Source organism: Monodon monoceros, unplaced genomic scaffold (assembly GCF_005190385.1).
Source record: "Monodon monoceros isolate NGI ecotype Baffin Bay Population unplaced genomic scaffold, NGI_Narwhal_1 Super_Scaffold_22, whole genome shotgun sequence".
Taxonomy (NCBI): domain Eukaryota; kingdom Metazoa; phylum Chordata; class Mammalia; order Artiodactyla; family Monodontidae; genus Monodon; species Monodon monoceros.
The window spans coordinates 49,312,596-49,332,966 of record NW_021703779.1 but is presented as its reverse complement, the minus strand read 5'-3'; the positions used below and the strand labels follow the sequence as shown (position 1 = coordinate 49,332,966).

The following is a 20,371-nucleotide window of genomic DNA, read 5'->3' as shown; positions in this document are numbered from 1 at the left end:
CAAGAGAAGAAAATGAGTACTCAAATTTACAGTTAAAATATAGGCACTTAAATCTCAACTGTACCTCTGACTAGCTATGTAATCTTGGGCAATTTACTTAACCTCTCTGATCCTTAATTTTCTTAATCTTCAAAAGGGGACATTAAAAGTCTGCTTCATAGGCTAGTTATGAGGACTGAAGGAGATAACATATGTAAATCACCTGACACAGGGCCTGGCATATAGTACACATTCAACAAAAATGAATATCTTTACCTCCTCCTTCTTCATACCTCTGATTTCTGATTTCAAATTTCAAATCTCCTTGGGATGTTGTGAGACTCAAATGAGATAATGTACCTGAATGACCTCTAGAATTAGCCAAGCAAATATAACACAGCATCATCCATTACCATTATGCCTCAATGTAACATCTTCCACATTTGGAAACACTACTTAGAATCTAAATTTTCCTGACAGTCCCAAGTGTGAAGCTTCATCTTCATGTGTAGATGATGTTCCATTATTTTGGGGGCTTCCCACTTTACAAATAACCTACTCCTCTTTTTAAAATTTGATGCTCCCATGGGCCTAGTGTGGTAGATTTCCCTATTCTCCCCATTTACAAATCAGGGGTTAAGCTCAGGTCTAGGAAGTGACTTGCCTAAGGTCCTATAGATAAGGATAAGTCTTGGACTTGAACTCAGGTATTTTGACTTCAAGCTCTGTGATGTTGCTACAGTGTAAGCATTTTGCAGAGGCAAGAGCAAGGGTCTGGTAGATGAGTCAATGGTGGTGAGCAGGTGGAGATATTTCAATTCCCACATAGGCTTTCTCTCTCCCAGCTAGGCTCTTTAGGAGTGAGAGAAAGTAGCCCATTTGGAGGCAGGGGTAAAGAGCCTAGTGGAAGGTGGAAGGGGGAAACATTAGGAGAAGGAGAAAGCTGAGTCAGCTGGGTAGAAGATGTTTTGGGTGGAATGGAGCTAGCCATGATGTTCTTCCTGCAGATGGCATGCAAGCACTCTACAAGATCAAGTCTTGCTCCATGGCACCTTCCATGAATCTACTCACAGGCAAAGTCCGGCAGTACTTCATTGAGGCCCATGAGATTCAATGGGACTACGGCCCAATGGGGCATGATGGGAATACGGGGAAGAATTTGAGGGAGCCAGGCAGGTAAGAGGTAGTGTATTCCCTCTCCCTACTCCTGGGCCCAACCACACACACCTATTATTCCCTCTCAGAAATCTCTCACTTCACTTGGGGATCACAATCATTGTTTGTCTGAAGTTACATGACACAACTGATAGCCAAATTCTTGTAGCCCCCAGAAGTGCTTGCTCTTGGGGAGCTATAAAACTTTTTGTATGGTTATGTCATATTCCCAGCAAAGAGTCCAAGCAGAAAAGAAGGTCCAGGTGGGACCGGATCATTTAAAATGGCATTTCTCCAACTCTAATTTACTAATTATTTACCTCTTTGCTCCTTCCTTTCTTTACCATAGTCTGAAGGAGACATTTAAGCTGAAGTGTAAAATGCACTCTGAGAAGTGTAGGAAGAGGGGAAACAACATGCCTGTGGCCATTCCATGCTCATCCTTTTGGAGGAATTTCTCCAAATTCTCATGCCTCATCCATGACTCAGATGTGGGCAAGATAGAGTAGAAGGTTAGTGCCCTAATCAGTTGCTAAGCCTTAAGTTATACTGACTCACTGGTCTATCAGTGATTCAAGGTTTTTCAAAAGAGGCACTTGATAGATGACTAAGAGAGTTTATGGAGAAATATTCTAGGACACCCAATCATGTTTATTCTTCCAGTAGGACATAATGGAATGAATCTGCAGAAAACATAGGAAAGTAGGCACTTGGGTGTCAGCATTGCTTCTAAGAATCTGAAGCTCGTCTTGTTAAGTTAGTGGGTTTTCATTTTTGAAAGAAAGATATTATTGATTAAGGGAAGAAAGGATCTTGAGTACCTGAGGATGATTAAGGACAGATGTAAGACTACTTAACTCTGGAGAACAAAACTGATCCCAGTGTCTAGAACTTACAAGCAAGAAGATTTCAGCCTATTTCTATACGACAGTGAAAGGAATTGCTTTCTCTGAAAATAAGTTCCCTGATCTTGGAAAGGCTCAAGCAGAAGCTGTGTATTGTTAATTTGTGTTGTCACCAGAGGAAATACCTTCAGTGGGTGGAAGTTAACCTGGATGATCTCTGAGGTCCTTCCTAATCACAAAGATCCATAACTTGATGAGAAAAAGGGTGAGATGGAAACCTATTTGACACATGGCTAAATAATTTGAAATTTGCCTCCTTATATGCCAGTGGCTCAGATAAATTCTTCCAGAAGAGCTCCAGCCGAATCGGGGGTACTTACTGGAAAGTTCGATATGAAGCCTTCCAAGATGAGACATTCCAGGAAAAGGTGCAGCTGGAGGAAGATAAGCATCTTGGAATCCTGGGTGAGGAATCCTTAACTTGTGAATTTAATTGACTAGAGCCAGAGAATTGGGAAGGGCTTAGAAACTGGAGGCTGATGACAGCTCAGAAACACACTCTAGACCAACATTTCCCAAAGTGAGTCCCAAGAGATGAGTGTTTTGTGAGAAAGGGTTATAGGTCTGAATTTGTCTGCAAAACACTAAGTTAAACAGTCAAATAGTGTTCTTTGATGCAGGGCTTCCCAGAGCCTTGAATTTATTTTTGTTCATCATGAATCTCCAAGATGGGAGTAGAGTATATAGCATTTCTTATATTTGCTTTGCTACTGAAACCTTTTTTCATTGAACATCTTCTGATAGCAGTGTTGTACATATCACACTTTTTAATTTTTTTTATTTTGCGGTACGCGGGCCTCTCACTACTGTGGCCCCTCCCGTTGCGGAGCACAGGCTCTGGACGCCCAGGCTCAGCGGCCATGGCTCACGGGCCCAGCCACTCCGCAGCATGTGGGATCTTCCTGGACCGGGGCACGAACCTGTGTCCCCTGCATCGGCAGGCAGACTCTCAACCACTGCGCCACCAGGGAAGCCCCATATCACACTTTTAAACGTTATTCTCTAGGTGTATTTCTGAAGGGCTATATAAGGCAGTAAGACTGTTCATGTTCTTGGCAATACGGGACCAGGAGCAGATTGGCATGACATGCAGACATGCTTGCTATGGTGAGGGATGTGGAACAAAGCTTAGGGCCTGACCTTAGAGAAGGTATCTAGAAGGCCTAAAGCACAGTATAGCACTGAATTACTATAGGAAGGTTTGGTGTGGCTTAGTCACTTGGTAGAGCAGGAAATAAGATATATCAGATGGGAAAAAACTTTGAAAATGAAATAAAGTAATGGACCATATTCTGGGGATAGGTTTGTGCCAGTTGATTTTAGGAGACCTGAACATGGACAATTGCTGTTTCATTAGCTGGATAGGGAGATATAAGGAGAAGAAACCCACCTGGGTTTGGGAAAGAGGGTGGGTGGCGAGTAGTAAGGAGCTATCATTAGCTGGTATTCAGTATTGGTCCCCAGTCCTTGTTTTTCTTCAATATTTTATTGTGGTAAAATATGCATAACATAAAATTTACCATCTTAACCATTTTAAAGTACACTCTTCAATGGCATTAAATGCATTCATAGCATTGCACAGCCATCACCACCATCCATCTCCATAACTCTTTTCATCTTGTAAAACTGAATCACTATACTCATTAAAAATAACTACCCATTCTTCCCTCCCTCCAGTGCTTGGCAACCACCATTCTACTTTCTGTCTCTATGATTTTGACTACCTTAAGCACCTCATATAAGTGGAATTTTACAATGTTTGTCTTTTTGTGACTAACATTTCACTTAGAATAATGTCCTCAAGGTCCATCCATGTTGTAGTATATTGCAGAATTTCCATTGTAGTTTTGCTTATCCACTCATCTATTAATGGACACTTGGTTTGCTTCCACGTTTTAGCTGTTTAGAATAATGTTGCTATGAATATGGGTGTACAAATGTCTCTTTGAGACATGCTTTCAATTACTTTGGGTATATACACAGAAGTGGAATTGCTGGGTCTTATGGTAATTCTAGTTTTAATTTTTTGAGGAACCACCATGCTGTTTTCCACAGTGACTGCACCATTTTACAATCCCACCAACAGTGCATAAGTGTTCCAATTTCTACACATCCTTGGCAACACTTATTTTCTGATTTTTTTCATAGTATCCATCCTAATGGGTGTGAGGAGTTGGCTTATTGTAGTTTTGATTTGCATTTCCCTGATGATTAGTGACGTTGAGCATCTTTCCATGTGCCCATTGGCCGTTTGTATATCTGCTTTGGAAAGATGTCTATTCAAGTCCTTTGCGCAACTTTAGTTGGATTATTTTTTTGTTGTTGAGTTTTAGGAGTTCTCTATATATTCTGGATATTAATCTCCTGTCAGATGTATGATTTGCAAATATTTTCTCCCATTCTGTGGGCTGCCTTTTCACTCTGCTGGTAGTGTCTTTTGATGCACACTTAAAATTTTTTTTCATGAAATACAATATGTTTATTTTTTTTAGTTACCTGTGTCTTTGGTGTCATAGCCAAGAAATCATTGCCCAATCCAGTATCCTGAATATTTTGCCCTATGTTTACTGACAAGAGTTTTATTGTTTTAGGTACATTTAGACCTTTGATCTACTTTTATTTAATTTTTGCATATGGTGTTAGGTAAGGGTTCAACTTCATTCTTTTGCATATTGAAATCCAGTTTTCCCAGCACCATTTGTTTAAAAGACTATCCTCATATGTGCAAGGGTTTATTTCTGGGCTCTCTATACTATTCCTTTGGTCTCTATGTCTGTCTTTATGCCAATATCACACTGTTTTGATTACCATAGCTCTGTAGTAAGTTTTAAAATCAGGAAATGTGATGTCTTCTAGTTTGTTCTTTTTTCCCCAAGATTATTTTGCTATTTGGAGTCCCTTGAGATTACATATGAATTTTAGAAAGGGTTTTCCCACTTCTTCAAAATCATCATTGAGATTTTGATAGAAATTTCACTGAATCTATAGGTAGCATTGACATTTTAACAATATTAAGTCTTTTGATCTATGAACATGCAATGTGTTTCCTTTTTTTGTGTGTGTGGTATGCGGGCCTCTCACTGTTGTGGCCTCTCCCGTTGTGGAGCACAGGCTCTGGACGCGCAGGCTTAGCAGCCATGGCTCATGGGCCTAGCCACTCCACGGCACGTGGGATCTTCCCGGACCAGGGCACGAACCTGCGTCCCCTGCATCGGCAGGCAGAGTCTCAACCACTGCACCACCAGGGAAGCCCTGTTTCCATTTTTTATATCTATTTTATTTCAGCAATGTTTTGTAGTTTTCATTCTACAAGTTTTTCACAACCTTGGTTAAATAAATTCTAAGTATTTTATTCTTTTCATGTTATTATAAATGGAATTCCTTTTGTAATTTCTTTTTCAGATTTTTCAATGTTAGTGCAACTGACTTTTGTGTGTTGATTTTGTATCTCACTACTTGCCTAATTCATTGATTCTAACAGTTTTTTGTGGGCACTTTAGGATTTTCTAAATAAGTATGATAAAGATCTTATCATCTGCAAACAGATAATTTTACTTCTTCATTTCCAATTTGGATATCTTTTATTTCTTTTTCTTGACTAATTGATCTGGCTAGAAGCCCCAGTAATATGTTGAATACAAGTGGTAAAAGCAGGCATCCTTGCTCTTTCCTGATCTCAGAGGAAAACTTTTCAGTCTTTCAACATTGAGTATGATGTTTGCTGTGGGTTTTTCATATATGGCTTTTATTATATAGAAGTAGACTCCTTCTATTCCTAGTTTCTGGATTTTTTTTTAATTATTAAAAGGTGTTGAATTTTGTCAAGTGTTTTTTCTGCATCAATCAACATGATCATTATTTCCCTTCATTTTGTTAACATAATATATTACATTGATTAATTTTTGTACGTTGAAACATTCCTGCATTCCAGGAATAAAACCGACTTAGTCATGGTGTGTAATGGTTTTTTTTTTTTGCTTTTTTTAGAATTGAATGTATTTTTATTTTTTTTAACATCTTTATTGGAGTATAATTGCTTTACAGTGTAATATTTTTAATATGTGGCTGAGTTTGTTTTGCTAGTATTTCATTGAGGATTTTTGCATCAGTGGTCATAAGTAATATTGGTGTGTGGTGTTCTTATAATATCTTTGCCTGGCTTTGATATCAGTGTAATGCAATGCTGACCTCATAGAATGATTTAGGAAGTATTCCCTCCTCTACAATTTTTTTGGGAATATTTGAGAATTGGTATTACTTCTTTAAATGTTTAGTAGAATTCACGAGTAAAGCCATCAGGTCCAGGGCTTTTCTTAATTCCCAGATTTTTGATGACAGATTCAATCTCTTTATAGGTCTTTCAGATTTTCTATTACATTATGATTAAGTCTTGGTTGGTTTTCTGTTTTAGGAATTGTCTATTTTATCTAGGTTTTCCAATTTGTTGGTTTACAAACAAATTATAATCTTTTTAATATTTCTTATAATCTTTTTATATAATCTATTATAAACATTTTTTTCTTTACTTCTTAGAATCAGTAGTAATGTCCCCAATTTCATTTCTGATTTTAGTAATTTGAATCTCCTATACTTTTTTCTTACTCCATCTAACTAAAGATTTTTCAATTTTGTTGACCATTTTGAAGAACCACTTGTGGTTTCATTGATTTTTTTTTAATATGTTTATTGGAGTATAATTGCTTTACAATGTTGTGTTAGTTGCTGCTGTATAACAAATTGAATCAGCTATATGTATACATATATCCCCATATCCATTCGCTATTTCATCTCCCTCCCACCCTCCCTATCCAACCGCTCTACAGTGACACAAAGCACAGAGCTGATATCCCTGTGCTCTGCAGCTGCATCCCACTAGCTATATATTTTACATTTGGTAGTGTATAGATGTCCATGCTACTCTCTCTTTTCACCCAGCTTACCCATCCACCTCCCCATGTCCTCAAGCCAATTATCTAGGTCTGTGTCTTTATTCCTCTCCTGCCCCTAAGTTGTTCAGAACCATTTTCGTTAATTACATATATATTTGTTAGCATACGGTATTTGTTTTTCTCTTTCTGACTTATTTCACACTGTATGACAGTCTCCACGTCCATCCACCTCACTGCAAATATCTCAATTTCAATTATTTTTATGGCTGAGCATTATTCTATTGTATATATGTGCCACATCATCTTTATCTATTTATCTATCAATGGATATTTAGGTTGATACCATGTCCTGGCTTTTGTAAATAGTGCTGCAATGAACATTGTGGTATATGACAATTTTTGAATTATGGTTTTCTCAGGGTATATGCTCAGTAGTGGGATGGCTGGGTCATATGATAGTTCTAGTTTTAGTTTCTTTAAGGAACTTCCATACTGTTCACCATAGTGGCTGTATCAACTTACATTCCCCCCAACAGTGCAAGAGGGTTCCCTTTTCTCCACACCCTCTTCAGCATTTATTGTTTGTAGATTTTTGATGATGGCCTTTCTGACTGTTGTGAGGTGATATCTCACTGTAGTTTTGATTTGCATTTCTCTAATGATCAGTGATGTTGAGCATCCTTTCATGTGTTTGTTGGCAATCTGTATATCTTCTTTGGAGAAATGTCTATTTAGGTCTTCTACACATTTTTATATTGGGTTGCTTGTTTTTTTGCTGTTGAGCTGCATGAGTTGCTTGTATATTTTGGAGATTCATCCTTTGTCAGTTGCTTCATTTGCAAATATTTTCTCCCATTCTCAGGGTTGTCTTTTCATCTTGTTTATAGTTTCCTTTGCTGTGCAAAAGCTTTTAAGTTTCACTAGGTCCCATTTGTTTATATTTATTTTTATTTCCATTTCTCTAGGAAGTGGATCAAAAAGGATCTGCTGCAATGTATGTCACAGAGTGTTATGCCTGTGTTTTCCTCTGAGGCTTTTATAGTGTCTGGCCTTACATTGAGGTCTTTAATCCATTTTGAGTTTATTTTTGTGTATGGTGATAAGGAGTGTTCTAATTTGATTCTTTTACATGTAGCTGTCCAGTTTTCCCAGCACCACTTATTGAAGAGGCTGTCTTTTCTCCATTGTATATTCTTGCCTCCTTTGTCAAAGATAAGGTGACCATAGTCCATTGGTTTATCTCTGGGCTTTCTATCCTCTTCCATTTATCTATATTTCTGCTTTTATGCCTGTCCCATACTGTCTTGATTACTGTAGCTTTGTAATATAGTCTGAAGTCAGGGAGTCAGATTCCTCCAGCTTGGTTTTTCTTTCTCAATATTGCTTTGGCTATTCGTGGTCTTGTGTGTTTCCATACAAATTGTGTGTTTCCATACAATTGTGTGTTTCCATACAAAATTCTACTTCTGTGAAAAATGCCATTGGTAGTTTGATAGGGATTACATTGAATCTGTAGATTGCTTTGGGAAGTAGAGTCATTTTCACAGTGTTGATTCTTCCAATTCAAGAATATGGTATATCTCTCCATTTTACATCCTACTACTTTACCAAATCATTGATCAGCTCTAGTAGTTTTCTGGCGGCATTTTTAGGATACTCTATGTACAGTATTATGTCATCTGCAAACAGTGACAGTTTTACCTCTTCTTTTCCGATTTGGATTCGTTTTATTTCTTTTTCCTCTCTGATTGCTGTAGCTAAAACTTTGAAAACTATGTTAAATAATAGTGGTGAGAGTGGGCAAACTTGTCTCGTTCCTGATCTTAGTCAAAATTGTTTCAGTTTTTCACCATTGTGAATGATGTTGGCTGTGCGTATGTTATGTATGGCCTTTATTTTGGTGAGATAAGTTCCCTGTATGCCTACTTTCCAGAGGGTTTTTATCATAAATGCATGTTGATCTTAGTCAAAGATTTTTCTGCATCTATGGAGATGAACATATGATTTTTATCCTTCAGTTTCTTAATATGGTGTATCTCATTGATTGATTTGCATATATTGAAGAATCCTGCATCTCCAGGATAAACCCCACTTGATCATGGTGTGTGATCCCTTTAATGTGCTGTTGGATTCTGTTTGCTAGTATTTTGTTGAGGATTTTTGCATCTATGTTCATCAGCAATATTGGCCTGTAGTTTTTGTTTGTGTGTGTGTGTGTGTGTGTGTGTGGCATCTTTGTCAGGTTTTGTATCAGAGTGATGGTGGCTTTGTAGAATTAGTTTGAGAGTGTTCCTCCCTCTGCTATATCTTGGAAGAATTTGAGAAGGATAGGTTAGTTCTTCTCTAAATATTTGATAGAATCCGCCTTTGAAGCTATCTGGTCTTGGGCTTTGTTGGAAGATTTTTAATCATGGTTTCAATTTCAGTGCTTGTGATTGGTCTGTTTATATTTTCTATTTCTTTCTGGTTTAGTCTCGGAAGGTTGTGCTTTTCTCAGAATTTCTCCATTTCTTCCAGATTGTCCATTTTATTGGCATATAGTTGCTTTTCGTAATCTCTCATGATCCTTTGTATTTCTGCAGTGCCAGTTGTTTCTTGTCCTTTTTCTTTTCTACTTCTATTGATTTGAGTCCTCTCCCTTTTTTTCTTGATGAGTCTGGCTAATGGTTTATCAATTTTGTTTATCTTCCCAAAGAACCAGCTTTTAGTTTTATTGATCTTTGCTATCGTTTCCTTCATTTATTTTTCATTTATTTCTGATCTGATCTTTATGATTTCTTTCCTTCTGCTAATTTTGGGGGGTTTTTTTGTTCTCCTTTCTCTAATTGCTTTAGGTGTAAGGTTAGGTTGTTTATTTTTCTTGTTTCTTAAGGTAGCATTGTATTGCTATAAACTTCCCTCTTAGAACTGCTTGTGCTGCATACCATAGGTTTTGGGTCAGTTTGTTTTCATTGTCATTTGCTTCTAGGTATTTTTTGATTTCCTCTTTGATTTTTTCAGTGATCTCTTTGTTATTAAGTAGTGTATTGTTTAGCCTCCATGTGTTTTTAATTTTTACCCATTTTTCCTGTAATTTATATCTAGCCTCATAGAGTTGTGGTCATAAGAGATACTTAATATGTGTTCAGTTTTCTGAAATTTGACAAAGCTTGATTTGTGTCCCAAGATATGAGCCATCCTGGAGACCGTTCAATGAGCAGTTGAGAAGAAAGTGTATTCTGTTGTTTTTGGATGGAATGTCCTATAAATATCAATGAAGTCCATCTTGTTAAATGTATCATTTAAAGCTTGTGATTCCTTATTTATTTTCATTTTGGTTGATCTGTCCATTGGTGAAAGTGGGGTGTTAAAGTCCCCTACTATTATTGGGTTACTGTCGATTTCCCCTTTTATGGTTATTAGCATTTCCCTTATGTATTGAGCTGTTCCTATGTTGGGTGTATAAATATTTCCAATTGTTATATCTTCTTCTTGGATTGATCCCTTGATCATTATATAGTGTCCTTCCTTGTCTCTTGTAGTAGTCTTTATTTTAGAGTGTATTTTATCTGATATGACTATCAGTACTCCAACTTCCTTTTGATTTCCATTTTCATGTAATATATTTTTCCATCCCCTCGCTTTTAGTCTGTATGTGTGCCTAGGTCTGAAGTGGGTTTCTTGTAAACAGCATGTATATGGGTCTTGTTTTTGTATTCATGTAGCCAGTCTTTTGGTTGGAGCATTTAATCCATCTACATTTAACGTAATTATTGATATGTATGTCCCTATTATGATTTTCTTAATTGTGCTGGGTTTGTTTTTGCAAATTTCTTCCTTTTCCTGTGTTTCCAGCCTAGAGAAGTTTCTTTAGCATTTGTTGTAAAGCTGGTAGGTTATGCTGAATTCTCTTAACTTTTTATTGTCTGTAAAGCTTTTAATTTCTCCATCGAACCTGAATGAGATCCTTTCTGGGTAGAGGAATCTTGGTTGTAGTTTTTTCCCTTTCATCACTTTTAATATATCCTGTCACTCCCTTCAGGCCTGCAGAGTTGCTGCTGAAAGATCAGTTGTTAACCTTATGGGGATTTTATTGTATGTTATTTGTTGCTTTTACCTTGCTGCTTTTAATATTTTTTCTGTGTATTTAATTTTCGATAGTTTGATTAATATATGTTTTGGCGTGTTTCTCCTTGGATTTATCCTGTATGGGACTCTCTGTACTACCTGGAATTTATTGACTCTTTTCTTTTCCATATTAGGGAAGTTTTCAACTATAATTCTTCAAATATTTTCTCAGTGCCTTTCTTTTTCTCTTGTTCTTCTGGGACCCCTATCATTTGAATGTTGATGTGTTTAATATTGTCCCAGAAGTCTCTGAGACTGTCCTTAATTCTTTTTGTTCTTTTTTCTTTATTCTGCTCTATGGTAGTTATTTCCACTATTTTATCTTGCAGGCCACTTATCTATTCTTCTATCTCAGTTATTCTGCTATTGATTCCTTCTACAGAACTTTTAATTTCATTTATTGTGCTGTTAATCATTGTTTGTTTGCTCTTTAGTATTCTAGGTCCTTGTTAAACGCTTGTTGTATTTTCTCCATTGTATTTCCAAGAGTTTGGATCATCTGCTATCATTACTGTGAGTTGTTTTTCAGGCTGAGTGCTTATTTCCTCTTCATTTGTTTGGTCTGATTGGTTTCTATCTTGCTCTTTCATGTGCTGTGTATTCCTCTGTCTTCTCATTTTGCTTAACTTACTGTGTTTGGGGTCTCCGTTTCACTGGCTGCATGTTCGTAGTTCCCATTGTTTTTGGTGTCTGCCTTCAGTGGGTAAGGTTGTTTCAGTGGGTTGTGTAGGATTCCTGGTGGAGGGCACTGGTGCCTATGTTCTGGTGGATGAGACAGGATCTTGTCTTTCTGCTGGGCAAGACCACGTCCAGTGGTGTGTTTTGGGGTGTCTGTGAACTTATTATGATTTTAGGTGACCTCTCTGCTAATGGGTGGGGTTGTGTATCTGTCCTGTTAATTATTTGGCCTATGGTTTCCAGCACTGCAGCTTGCTGTTTTTTTGAGTGGAGCTGGGTCTTAACATTGAGGTGGAGATCTATGTGAGAGCTTTCGCCTTTTGATATTAGGTGCGGCCGGGAAGTCTCTGGTAGACTCATATCCTGAACTCAGCTCTTCCACCTCAGAGGCTCACACTGGAGCTCCAAGACCCTCTCAGCCAGTCAGCTCAAAGAAAAGGGAGAAAAAAATAAAATAAAGAAAAATAAAATATTTAAAAGAAAAAAATATTAAAAATAAAAAGTAAAAAATATTTTTAAAAAAGAGGGAAAGAAGAGAGCAACCAAACCCAAAAACTAATCCACCAATGATAACAACTGCTAAAAACTATACAAAAAGAAAAAGAGAAACGGACAGAGAGAAGAACCCTAGGACAAATGGTAAAAGCAAAGCTATACAGACAAACACACACATAAAAGCATACACATACACACTCACAAAAAGAGAAAAAGGAAAATATATATATGTTAAAAAAAGGAAGAGAGCAACCAAATCAATAAACAAATCTACCAATGATAATAAGCTCTAAATACTAAACTAAAATAAACATAAAACCAGAAACAAATTAGATGCAGAAAGCAAACTCCAAGTCTACAGTTGCTCCCAAAGTCCACTACCTCAGTTTTGGCATGATTAATTGTCTATTCAGGTATTCTGCAGATGCAGGGTACATTAAGGTGATTATGGAGATTTAATCCACTGCTCATGAAGCTGCTGGGAAAGATTTCCCTTTCTCTTATTTGTTCGCACAGCTCCAGCTTTCGTTTTGGCCTCGTCTCTGTATGTAGGTCTCCTGTGGCCATCTGTTCCCCACCCAGACAGAATGGGGTTAAAGGAGTGGCTGATTAGGGGGCTCTGGCTCACTCAGGCCAGGGGGAGCGAGGGGTCCGGAATGCAGGGCGAGCCTGAGGCGGCAGAGGTTGGTGTGATGTTGCAACAGCCTGAGGCACACCATTTGTTCTCCCAGGGAAGTTGTCCCTGGATCACGGGACCCTGATAGTGGCGGGCTGCACAGGCTCCTGGGGGGAGAGGTGTGTGTGTGTGGATAGTGACCTGTGCTTGCACACATGCTTCTTTTTTTTTTAACATTTTTATTGGGGTATAATTGCTTTACAATGGTGTGTTAGTTTCTGCCTTATAACAAAGTGAATCAGTTATACATATACATATGCTCCCATATCTCTTCCCTCTTGTGTCTCCCTCCCTCCCACCCTCCCTATCCCACCCCTCCAGGCGGACACAAAGCACCGAGCTGATCTCCTGTAGCAGCAACCTTAGTGTTTCATGCCCACCTCTGCTGTCCACACTGATAGCTGCATCTCGCGCCCATCTCTGGAGTTCATCTAGACAGTGCTCTGAATCTCCTCTCCTCGCACACCCCAAATCAATGGTCTCTTGCCTCTTAGGCAGTTCCAGAATTTTTCCCAACTCCTTTCTGGCTATCTGTGGTGCACTAGCCTCCTTCAGGCTGTGTTCATGCAGCCAACCCCAGTCCTCTCCCTGGGATCTGATCTCCAAAGCCAGAGCCTCAGCTCCCAGCCCTCTCCTGCTCCAGTGGGTGAGCAGACAAGCCTCTCTGGCTGGTGAGTGCTGGTCAGCACTGATCCTTGTGTGGGAATTTCTCTGCTTTGCCCTCTGTGCCCCTGTTGCTGTGCTCTCCTCCATGGATCCAAATCTTCCCCACTGTCCACCCACCATCTCTGCCAGTGAAGGGGCTTCCTAGTGTGTGGAAGCTTTCCCTCCTTCACAGCTCCCTCCCAGAGGTGCAGGTCCCATCCCTATTCTTTTGTCTTTTTTTCCACTTTTCTCTTTTGCCCTACCCAGGCACATGGGTAGTTTCTTGCCTTTTGGGAGGTCTGAGGTCTTCTGCCAGCATTCAGTAGGTGTTCTGTAGGAGTTGTTCTACATGTAGATGTATTTTTGATGTTTTGTGGGAAGGAAGGTGATCTCCACGTCTTACTCCTTCACCATCTTGAAGGTTCTCCATATTTATTTTCATTGACTTCTAAAATTGTTTTTCTATTCTCTATTTTATTTATTTCTGCTCTAATCTTTATAATTTCCTTTCTTCTGCCAGCTTTGGGTTTTGTTAGCTTTTATTTTCCTAGTTCCTTAAGTTGTAAAGTTGGGTTGTTGGTTTGTGAACTTTCTTGTTTCTTAAATGTGTTTATAGGTATAAGTTTCCCGCTTAGCACTGCTTTTACTACCTCTCATACCTTTTGGTATGTTGTGTGGTCATTTTCATTTTCCTCTACATATTTTGTAATTTCCCCTATGATCTCTTTTCTGATATTATGGTTGTTTAAAAGTGTGTTGCTTAATTTCCACAACTTTGTGAATTTTCCAGTTTTCCTTCTGTTATTGTTTTCTTACTTTATCCCATTGTGGATGGAGACAATACTTTATATGATATATTTTTAAGTCTATTGAGATTAAGCTGTGGCCTAACTTATGGTTTATCTTGGAATGTGTCCTCTGTGCACTTGAGAAGAATGTGTATTCTGTTCTTGTTGGGTAGAGTGTTCTGTATATATTATATCTACTTGGTCTATCGTGTATTTTGTCTTCATTTCATTGCTTATCTTTTGTATAGTTGTTTTTTCCATTATTGTAAGTGAGGTATAGGTTCCTAGTCTTTGAACAGAGGTGCAACATTAGGAGTAGCAATTGAGTAAAAACTAAGCCAGAAACCCTGAACTAGGGTTAGAGCCACTAGAAGTACTCAAGGTATTGTCTTGGTATTTCTTGTTGATCTCAAAGTTGTTCCAGGCTAGGTTAGATGTGGTAGGTAATGGAAGAAAGGTAAGTGTAGAAGTGATGGCTAGACTACCTAGTCCAGGACCTGACTAGAAGTTATAATAATTTCATCTGTTTCAAGTCAGTTTAGGATTGAGGCAAGCTCATATTTTTAGTTGAGTTCTACCAGGAAATGCAGTTGTGGGAACTGGGATTGGACCTGACAGTGGAGTAGGAGAAAACCCTGACTTCAGGACCTGGTTCTCTTCCTAATCAATCATTTGAATTTGGGCAGATCAGTTCCAACTCTCTGAGCTGCAGTTTCCTCATCTGAAGAATGATGATATCATCTGCTTTTTATACCTTTGAATGGTGATTGAAGATCAAAATGAGGTGGTGGACTTTAAAATGCTTTTTATAACTGTAAATTGCAATATACTTGAAAAAGATTATTCTTATTATTGCAGAGGAAAAACTTCTCTATCTTTTTCACTTCTTTTTTACTTTTCTTCCCTCTCCTACTTCCATCCTACCTGATCATCCTGTTTACATTACCATTGTCTCTCCTTCCCATTTTCCAGGGCCAGTGATCCGGGCTGAGGTGGGTGACACCATCCAGGTGATCTTCTACAACCGTGCCTCCCAGCCATTCAGCATTCAGCCTCATGGGGTCTTTTATGAGAAAGACTCCGAGGGAACTGTGTACAATGATGGTGAGCAGGCAGGGTTTCAAGTAATGTGGGCTGCAGATAATAACAGGTACCTCTAGAGTACAAATAAATAAAGGAGTGAAAGAGAAAAAAAGGCAGAACTAACTGCCATGGACGGATGTTGTTGAATGAATGTATGATATTTTAGTGAGACAGAGCTGGGATCAATAAGAGACAACTACTTTTAAATATATTTAAATATATTCTGATTATGAAAGTACATGTATTATGGAATTTTGATAAACATGGAAAATTATAAAATAAATAAAGTTCATTCATAAGTAAATTGCCAATATATTTTATATACCTTTTAACATTTTTCTGTGTTTATACAAATTTATATATTTAAAAATTTGTGATGATATATTTTGTATAGTTTGGTGTCTTACTATTTTCACTTACCATTATATTGTGTCCATTTTTTATGTCATTATAATCTTACAAACATTTTAATGACTATATAATACTCTAACACATAGATTTTACCTTATCTTCTATTATTTGGACATGTAGGTTGCTTTCATTATTTTTTAATATTGTAAATCATGTTGCAATGAATGAATATATATATTTGGTTTGGACTACTACCTTAGGAAAAAATCCTAGAAGTGGGATTATTGGGTAGTTAATTTCTTGTTTTCCCTGAGAATAATATTAACACCTGCTAACCTCAAGCCAAAAATACCAAAAAATACTGAAAGCATAAAGGGCAAACTTACAGACAAATCTGGAATAAAAGAACATTCTACAATGCAACTGGTCTAGTATCTTCAAGAAATCAATGCCATAGGGAAAAGAATTAAAGAGACAACACCAAGGGCAATGTGCAAACCTTGTCTGGATGTTAGATGGTATTAGGGTATTTTCTTAGGTCTGGTAATGTTATTATGGTAATATAGCAGATGCTTACTGATGTATTTAGAAGTAAAATGTCATTATGTTTGCATTTCACTTCCAAATGATTTAGAAAAAGTAAGCATACACATAGATTTAGATAAATTAAAGATGGCCAAGTCTGTGATAAAATAGATAACCAACAAGGACCTACTATAAAAATAAATAAATAAATAAATAAATTTAAAAAAATACAAAGAGAAAAAAGGTGGCCAAATGTTAACAATCAACTCCAAGTGGTAGGGTAATTATCGCACTAGCCTTTAAGGTTTTTTGTATGTTTAAAAATTTAAAGAGTTAGGAACAATGAATGAATAAGAAAAAATAAGTTAAATCCATCCTAAATTATACCACCATATGATAAATTATACTACAAATATCCTTATGTATGCTTCTTTGCCTACTTTTATGATTACTTCATCAGAATATATATTTAAGATGTGGAATTATATCAGAGGGTGCACACATGAAAATTTCTGATACCTATGTCCAAATTGCTCTCTGGAAAAATTTGCAGTCACATCAATTTGGAATTCCATCAACAGTTACCAAGAGGGAGGACACATTTTCTTACAACCTCACCAGCAGAGGGCAGCCATTTTAATCATTGTCAAAATGTCAGTCTTGTAAGCAAACAACAAAATTCACTGTTACTTCTATTTGCATTAGGTTGAACATTCTTTTCAGTATTTATTTTGTATCTTACTTTTTTTGTGGACATAAACTTTTTAAGGCTTTTGATACATTCTGTCAACATTTTTTCTAAAATGGTTATTTTATTTACACTTACCCTTTTTATAGGTGAGTGAGAGGAGTAAGTGCCATTTGAACCACTTATCACCAGAACTGATTATTATAATTTGTAAAATTTTGTTAATTTTAGGCAAAAAAATTATATTTTGTACAGGCAAAAAAATTATATGTTCACTTGTACTAATTTGATTACTAATAGGTTTGAACATATAAAATAAAATTTCTGTGCATTGCCTGACCATGACTTGTGTCTATTTAAGGAATTACAGCCTTATTATCATATATACACACACACACGCACACACATACATACAAAACATATACACGTCCATACATACATGAATACACATAGAGAGGAAAATATGTTCAACAATTAGAAACATTCTAAGATGAAACAGGCTATGATGGTAGGTAGTGAGTCTTCTATCTCTGGATACTTTTAAGCAGAGGTAGGACTACAAGAGGAGATGAATGTATGTTTTTAAGTGAGGGATATTCCAAATAAGTTTTAAAAGTTCTTTCAATCCTTGGGTCCTATGAGTTTGGAAAACTGAAACCTAGGGAAATTTAAATTTTCCCAGTTCATATCACAAATAGTGGCAGAACCAGAAACCAAACTGTAGTCTCTTGACTCCTACTCAGAACCTTTTTTAATATTCTATATTTTATGTTGCTGCTTCTCCTACTGCTACTCCAAAATGCCTTTGTAGATTATGATCTTTACTTCACTGTTTGGAGATGATGATACTCACTCTAGCCAATGTGAGTAATGAATTCTATGTCTTTTCCTATAGGCTCATCCCACCCTGGCTTGGTGGCTAAGCCCTTTGAGAAAGTAACATACCGCTGGACAGTCCCTCCCAATGCTGGCCCCACTGCTCAGGATCCTGCCTGTCTCACCTGGATGTACTTCTCTGCTGCTGATCCCATAAGAGATACAAATTCTGGTCTGGTGGGCCCCCTGCTTGTGTGCAAGGCCGGTGCCTTGGGTGCAGATGGCAAGCAGGTATTGCCATGGTTTCTGGCTGGAAAGCCTGCTGAGAAGATGATGAGGTTGGGTTGCTGAATAGGAGTTAAGCATGGAACTGGGTTCTAGTAGTGAAGGAATAAAAACAAAAGTTATTGAATCAGAAATTAATAGTCGGTGACTTCATGCTATCTTGCATGCTATTCTTTTGTTCACAAACACATATCTTCCTTAGTCTCTATTCCTTTCTATTTTATATTCTCCCAACATCTCCTCATTGTTTTAACCTCAGTGGCCCTTAAACCTTGCTCCTAATTCCTAACTCTGCCCTACTATTTTCTTGCCTTCTTTCATAACCAGCCCATAAATCTTAGCTGTTTAACCTTGAGCAAATTACTTAACCTCTCTTTGTCTCAGTTTCCTCATCTACAGTAAAGGGTTAACAATAGAAGAAGGTATCTTGAGTTTCTGTGAACACTAATTAAAATAATCCATATAAAGTGCTTGGCACAGTGTCTGATACCTAGTAAAGACTCAGTAAATGTTAGCAGTAATAATAATAATAATACTAAAATTAATAATAAAATAATAGTAAGTTAGTAATTAGTATAATGATTTTTTCTTTTATTTTCTAGCTTCTCCATTCCCATAGAATCCTCTGTCACCCCCTCCCCGATCTCCCAGCCGTCTTTCCCCACTCCTTCCCTTAATTGATTCCAGGCTCTCTTCTATCACACTCTGTACCTCTTCATCAATCTTGTGCACAATCTTGTGCCTCTTCCCTGCCTTCTTTCATACATCCCTCCCCTCCAGTCTTATCACTTTATTCTAACCCCCTTCACCCACCTGCAATTTGAAGTTACCTGAGGAAAAACTTTACAGCAACAACTGCAGCTCTAGGCAGGAGATATGGGCTTGGATCTGTGTTTGGAAAAGGAAATGGAAAATAATCAGGGATCATTGGGTTCTGGAGCTGCACAGTCCACAACTGCTGAAACTGTGGTTATTCCCACTCTGTTTTCTTCCACTGGGACTACAGAAAGGAGTGGATAAAGAATTCTTTCTCCTTTTCACTGTGTTGGATGAGAACAAGAGCTGGTACAGCAATGCCAATCAAGCAGCTGCTATGTTGGATTCCCGACTGATCTCAGAGGATTTCAAGGGTTTCCAAGACTCTAATCGGATGCATGGTATGGGGAGTGCTTTTACACTAAGCTTCAACTGAGAGATTATAAGTAAAATCTAGCCTAGATTTAATCATGATCCATTCCTGTAAACATTGATCCTATCGGTCATCTCTTCCCAAGAGACAAGCTACATCAAGGTATTAAACCTAAGACAACATATCTTATACTTAGTCCCTTCTTGTGCTTTGTTCTGTGTTACACAGTATGGGAGACACTGGAAAAAGATACTGTAAAATGAGGATTGCACACAAAGAATCTGCTAGAGAATGAGGAGAGTAAGCTGGGATGATACCTTTCCAGTCTTATCTCCTTCTTTCTTATCACCCGCTATTCTTGCTTCCCAACCCCATACTCCAGCCAAATAGGGATATTTTCTCTATATAGACATACCTTGTACTTTCTGAGTCCATGCTTTTGTAATGATTTGTCCTCCACTTGAAATACCCCTCCTTACATTTTTGCTCTTAGCCAGTGGAAATTCTTCTCATTTTCTAAGGCCCTACTCAAAAGCTACCTCCTCCTCATTTCTTATTACCAAGTCCCAGGATGATGACACCCTCTTACTAACTACTATTGTATTTTTATCAGACTCTTTCAATAGCAAGTTCCATACACTCCAAAATATTGTAGTTATTTGTTACGTGCCTTTTGACTTCTGCTAGAGTGTAGTCTCCTTAAAGGTGAGTATTGTTTGTTGTTTATCTGTGTATCTTTTACATGGTCTAATATATAGTAAGTAGTTATTGAACTAGTGAACTACTAAATTAATGAATAGGTGGGTGGGTGAGTGAATTAATGGGGAGTCATGGTCCAAGTTTGTAAGGAACTCTCAGCATTCTGCAATGAAATGAAACTAACACCCATGAAACAATTATAGAATATCCAAGACAGACTATAATTAAGTGCTAAATTGTGTGGAACAGCTTTTAAGTGACATAGCATTCAGAAAAGGAGAACATCAATGAGGAACAATCCAGTTAAAGGATTCCTGGAAGAAGGAAGTGCTTGACTGAGCCTTGAAGTCTGAATAACTTTGCAATCAAACATTATAGGTAGGGGAAGCAGAATCAAGCAGTTAGCGATGGTTCCATCAGCATCCCAGGGGATTATCAAATAAAGTTACTCATTAAAGCTGGTTCCAGTGGATGTAGG

The 20,371-nt window shown here is 37.6% G+C and overlaps 1 protein-coding gene across 7 annotated transcripts in view; it reads left to right on the top strand.

Annotated features, from left to right (window-relative positions):
• Positions 1 to 20,371, top strand: part of HEPH (hephaestin) — a 95,698-nt gene that overhangs the window by 22,160 nt on the left and 53,167 nt on the right. For all 7 annotated transcript variants that reach the window (XM_029241471.1, XM_029241470.1, XM_029241475.1 and 4 more), the window contains 5 exons: positions 987 to 1,155; positions 2,308 to 2,444; positions 15,290 to 15,421; positions 17,860 to 18,071; positions 19,072 to 19,222. In XM_029241471.1, the coding sequence (XP_029097304.1) occupies positions 987 to 1,155; positions 2,308 to 2,444; positions 15,290 to 15,421; positions 17,860 to 18,071; positions 19,072 to 19,222 (801 nt within the window). The remainder of the gene's footprint in view (positions 1 to 986; positions 1,156 to 2,307; positions 2,445 to 15,289; positions 15,422 to 17,859; positions 18,072 to 19,071; positions 19,223 to 20,371) is intronic.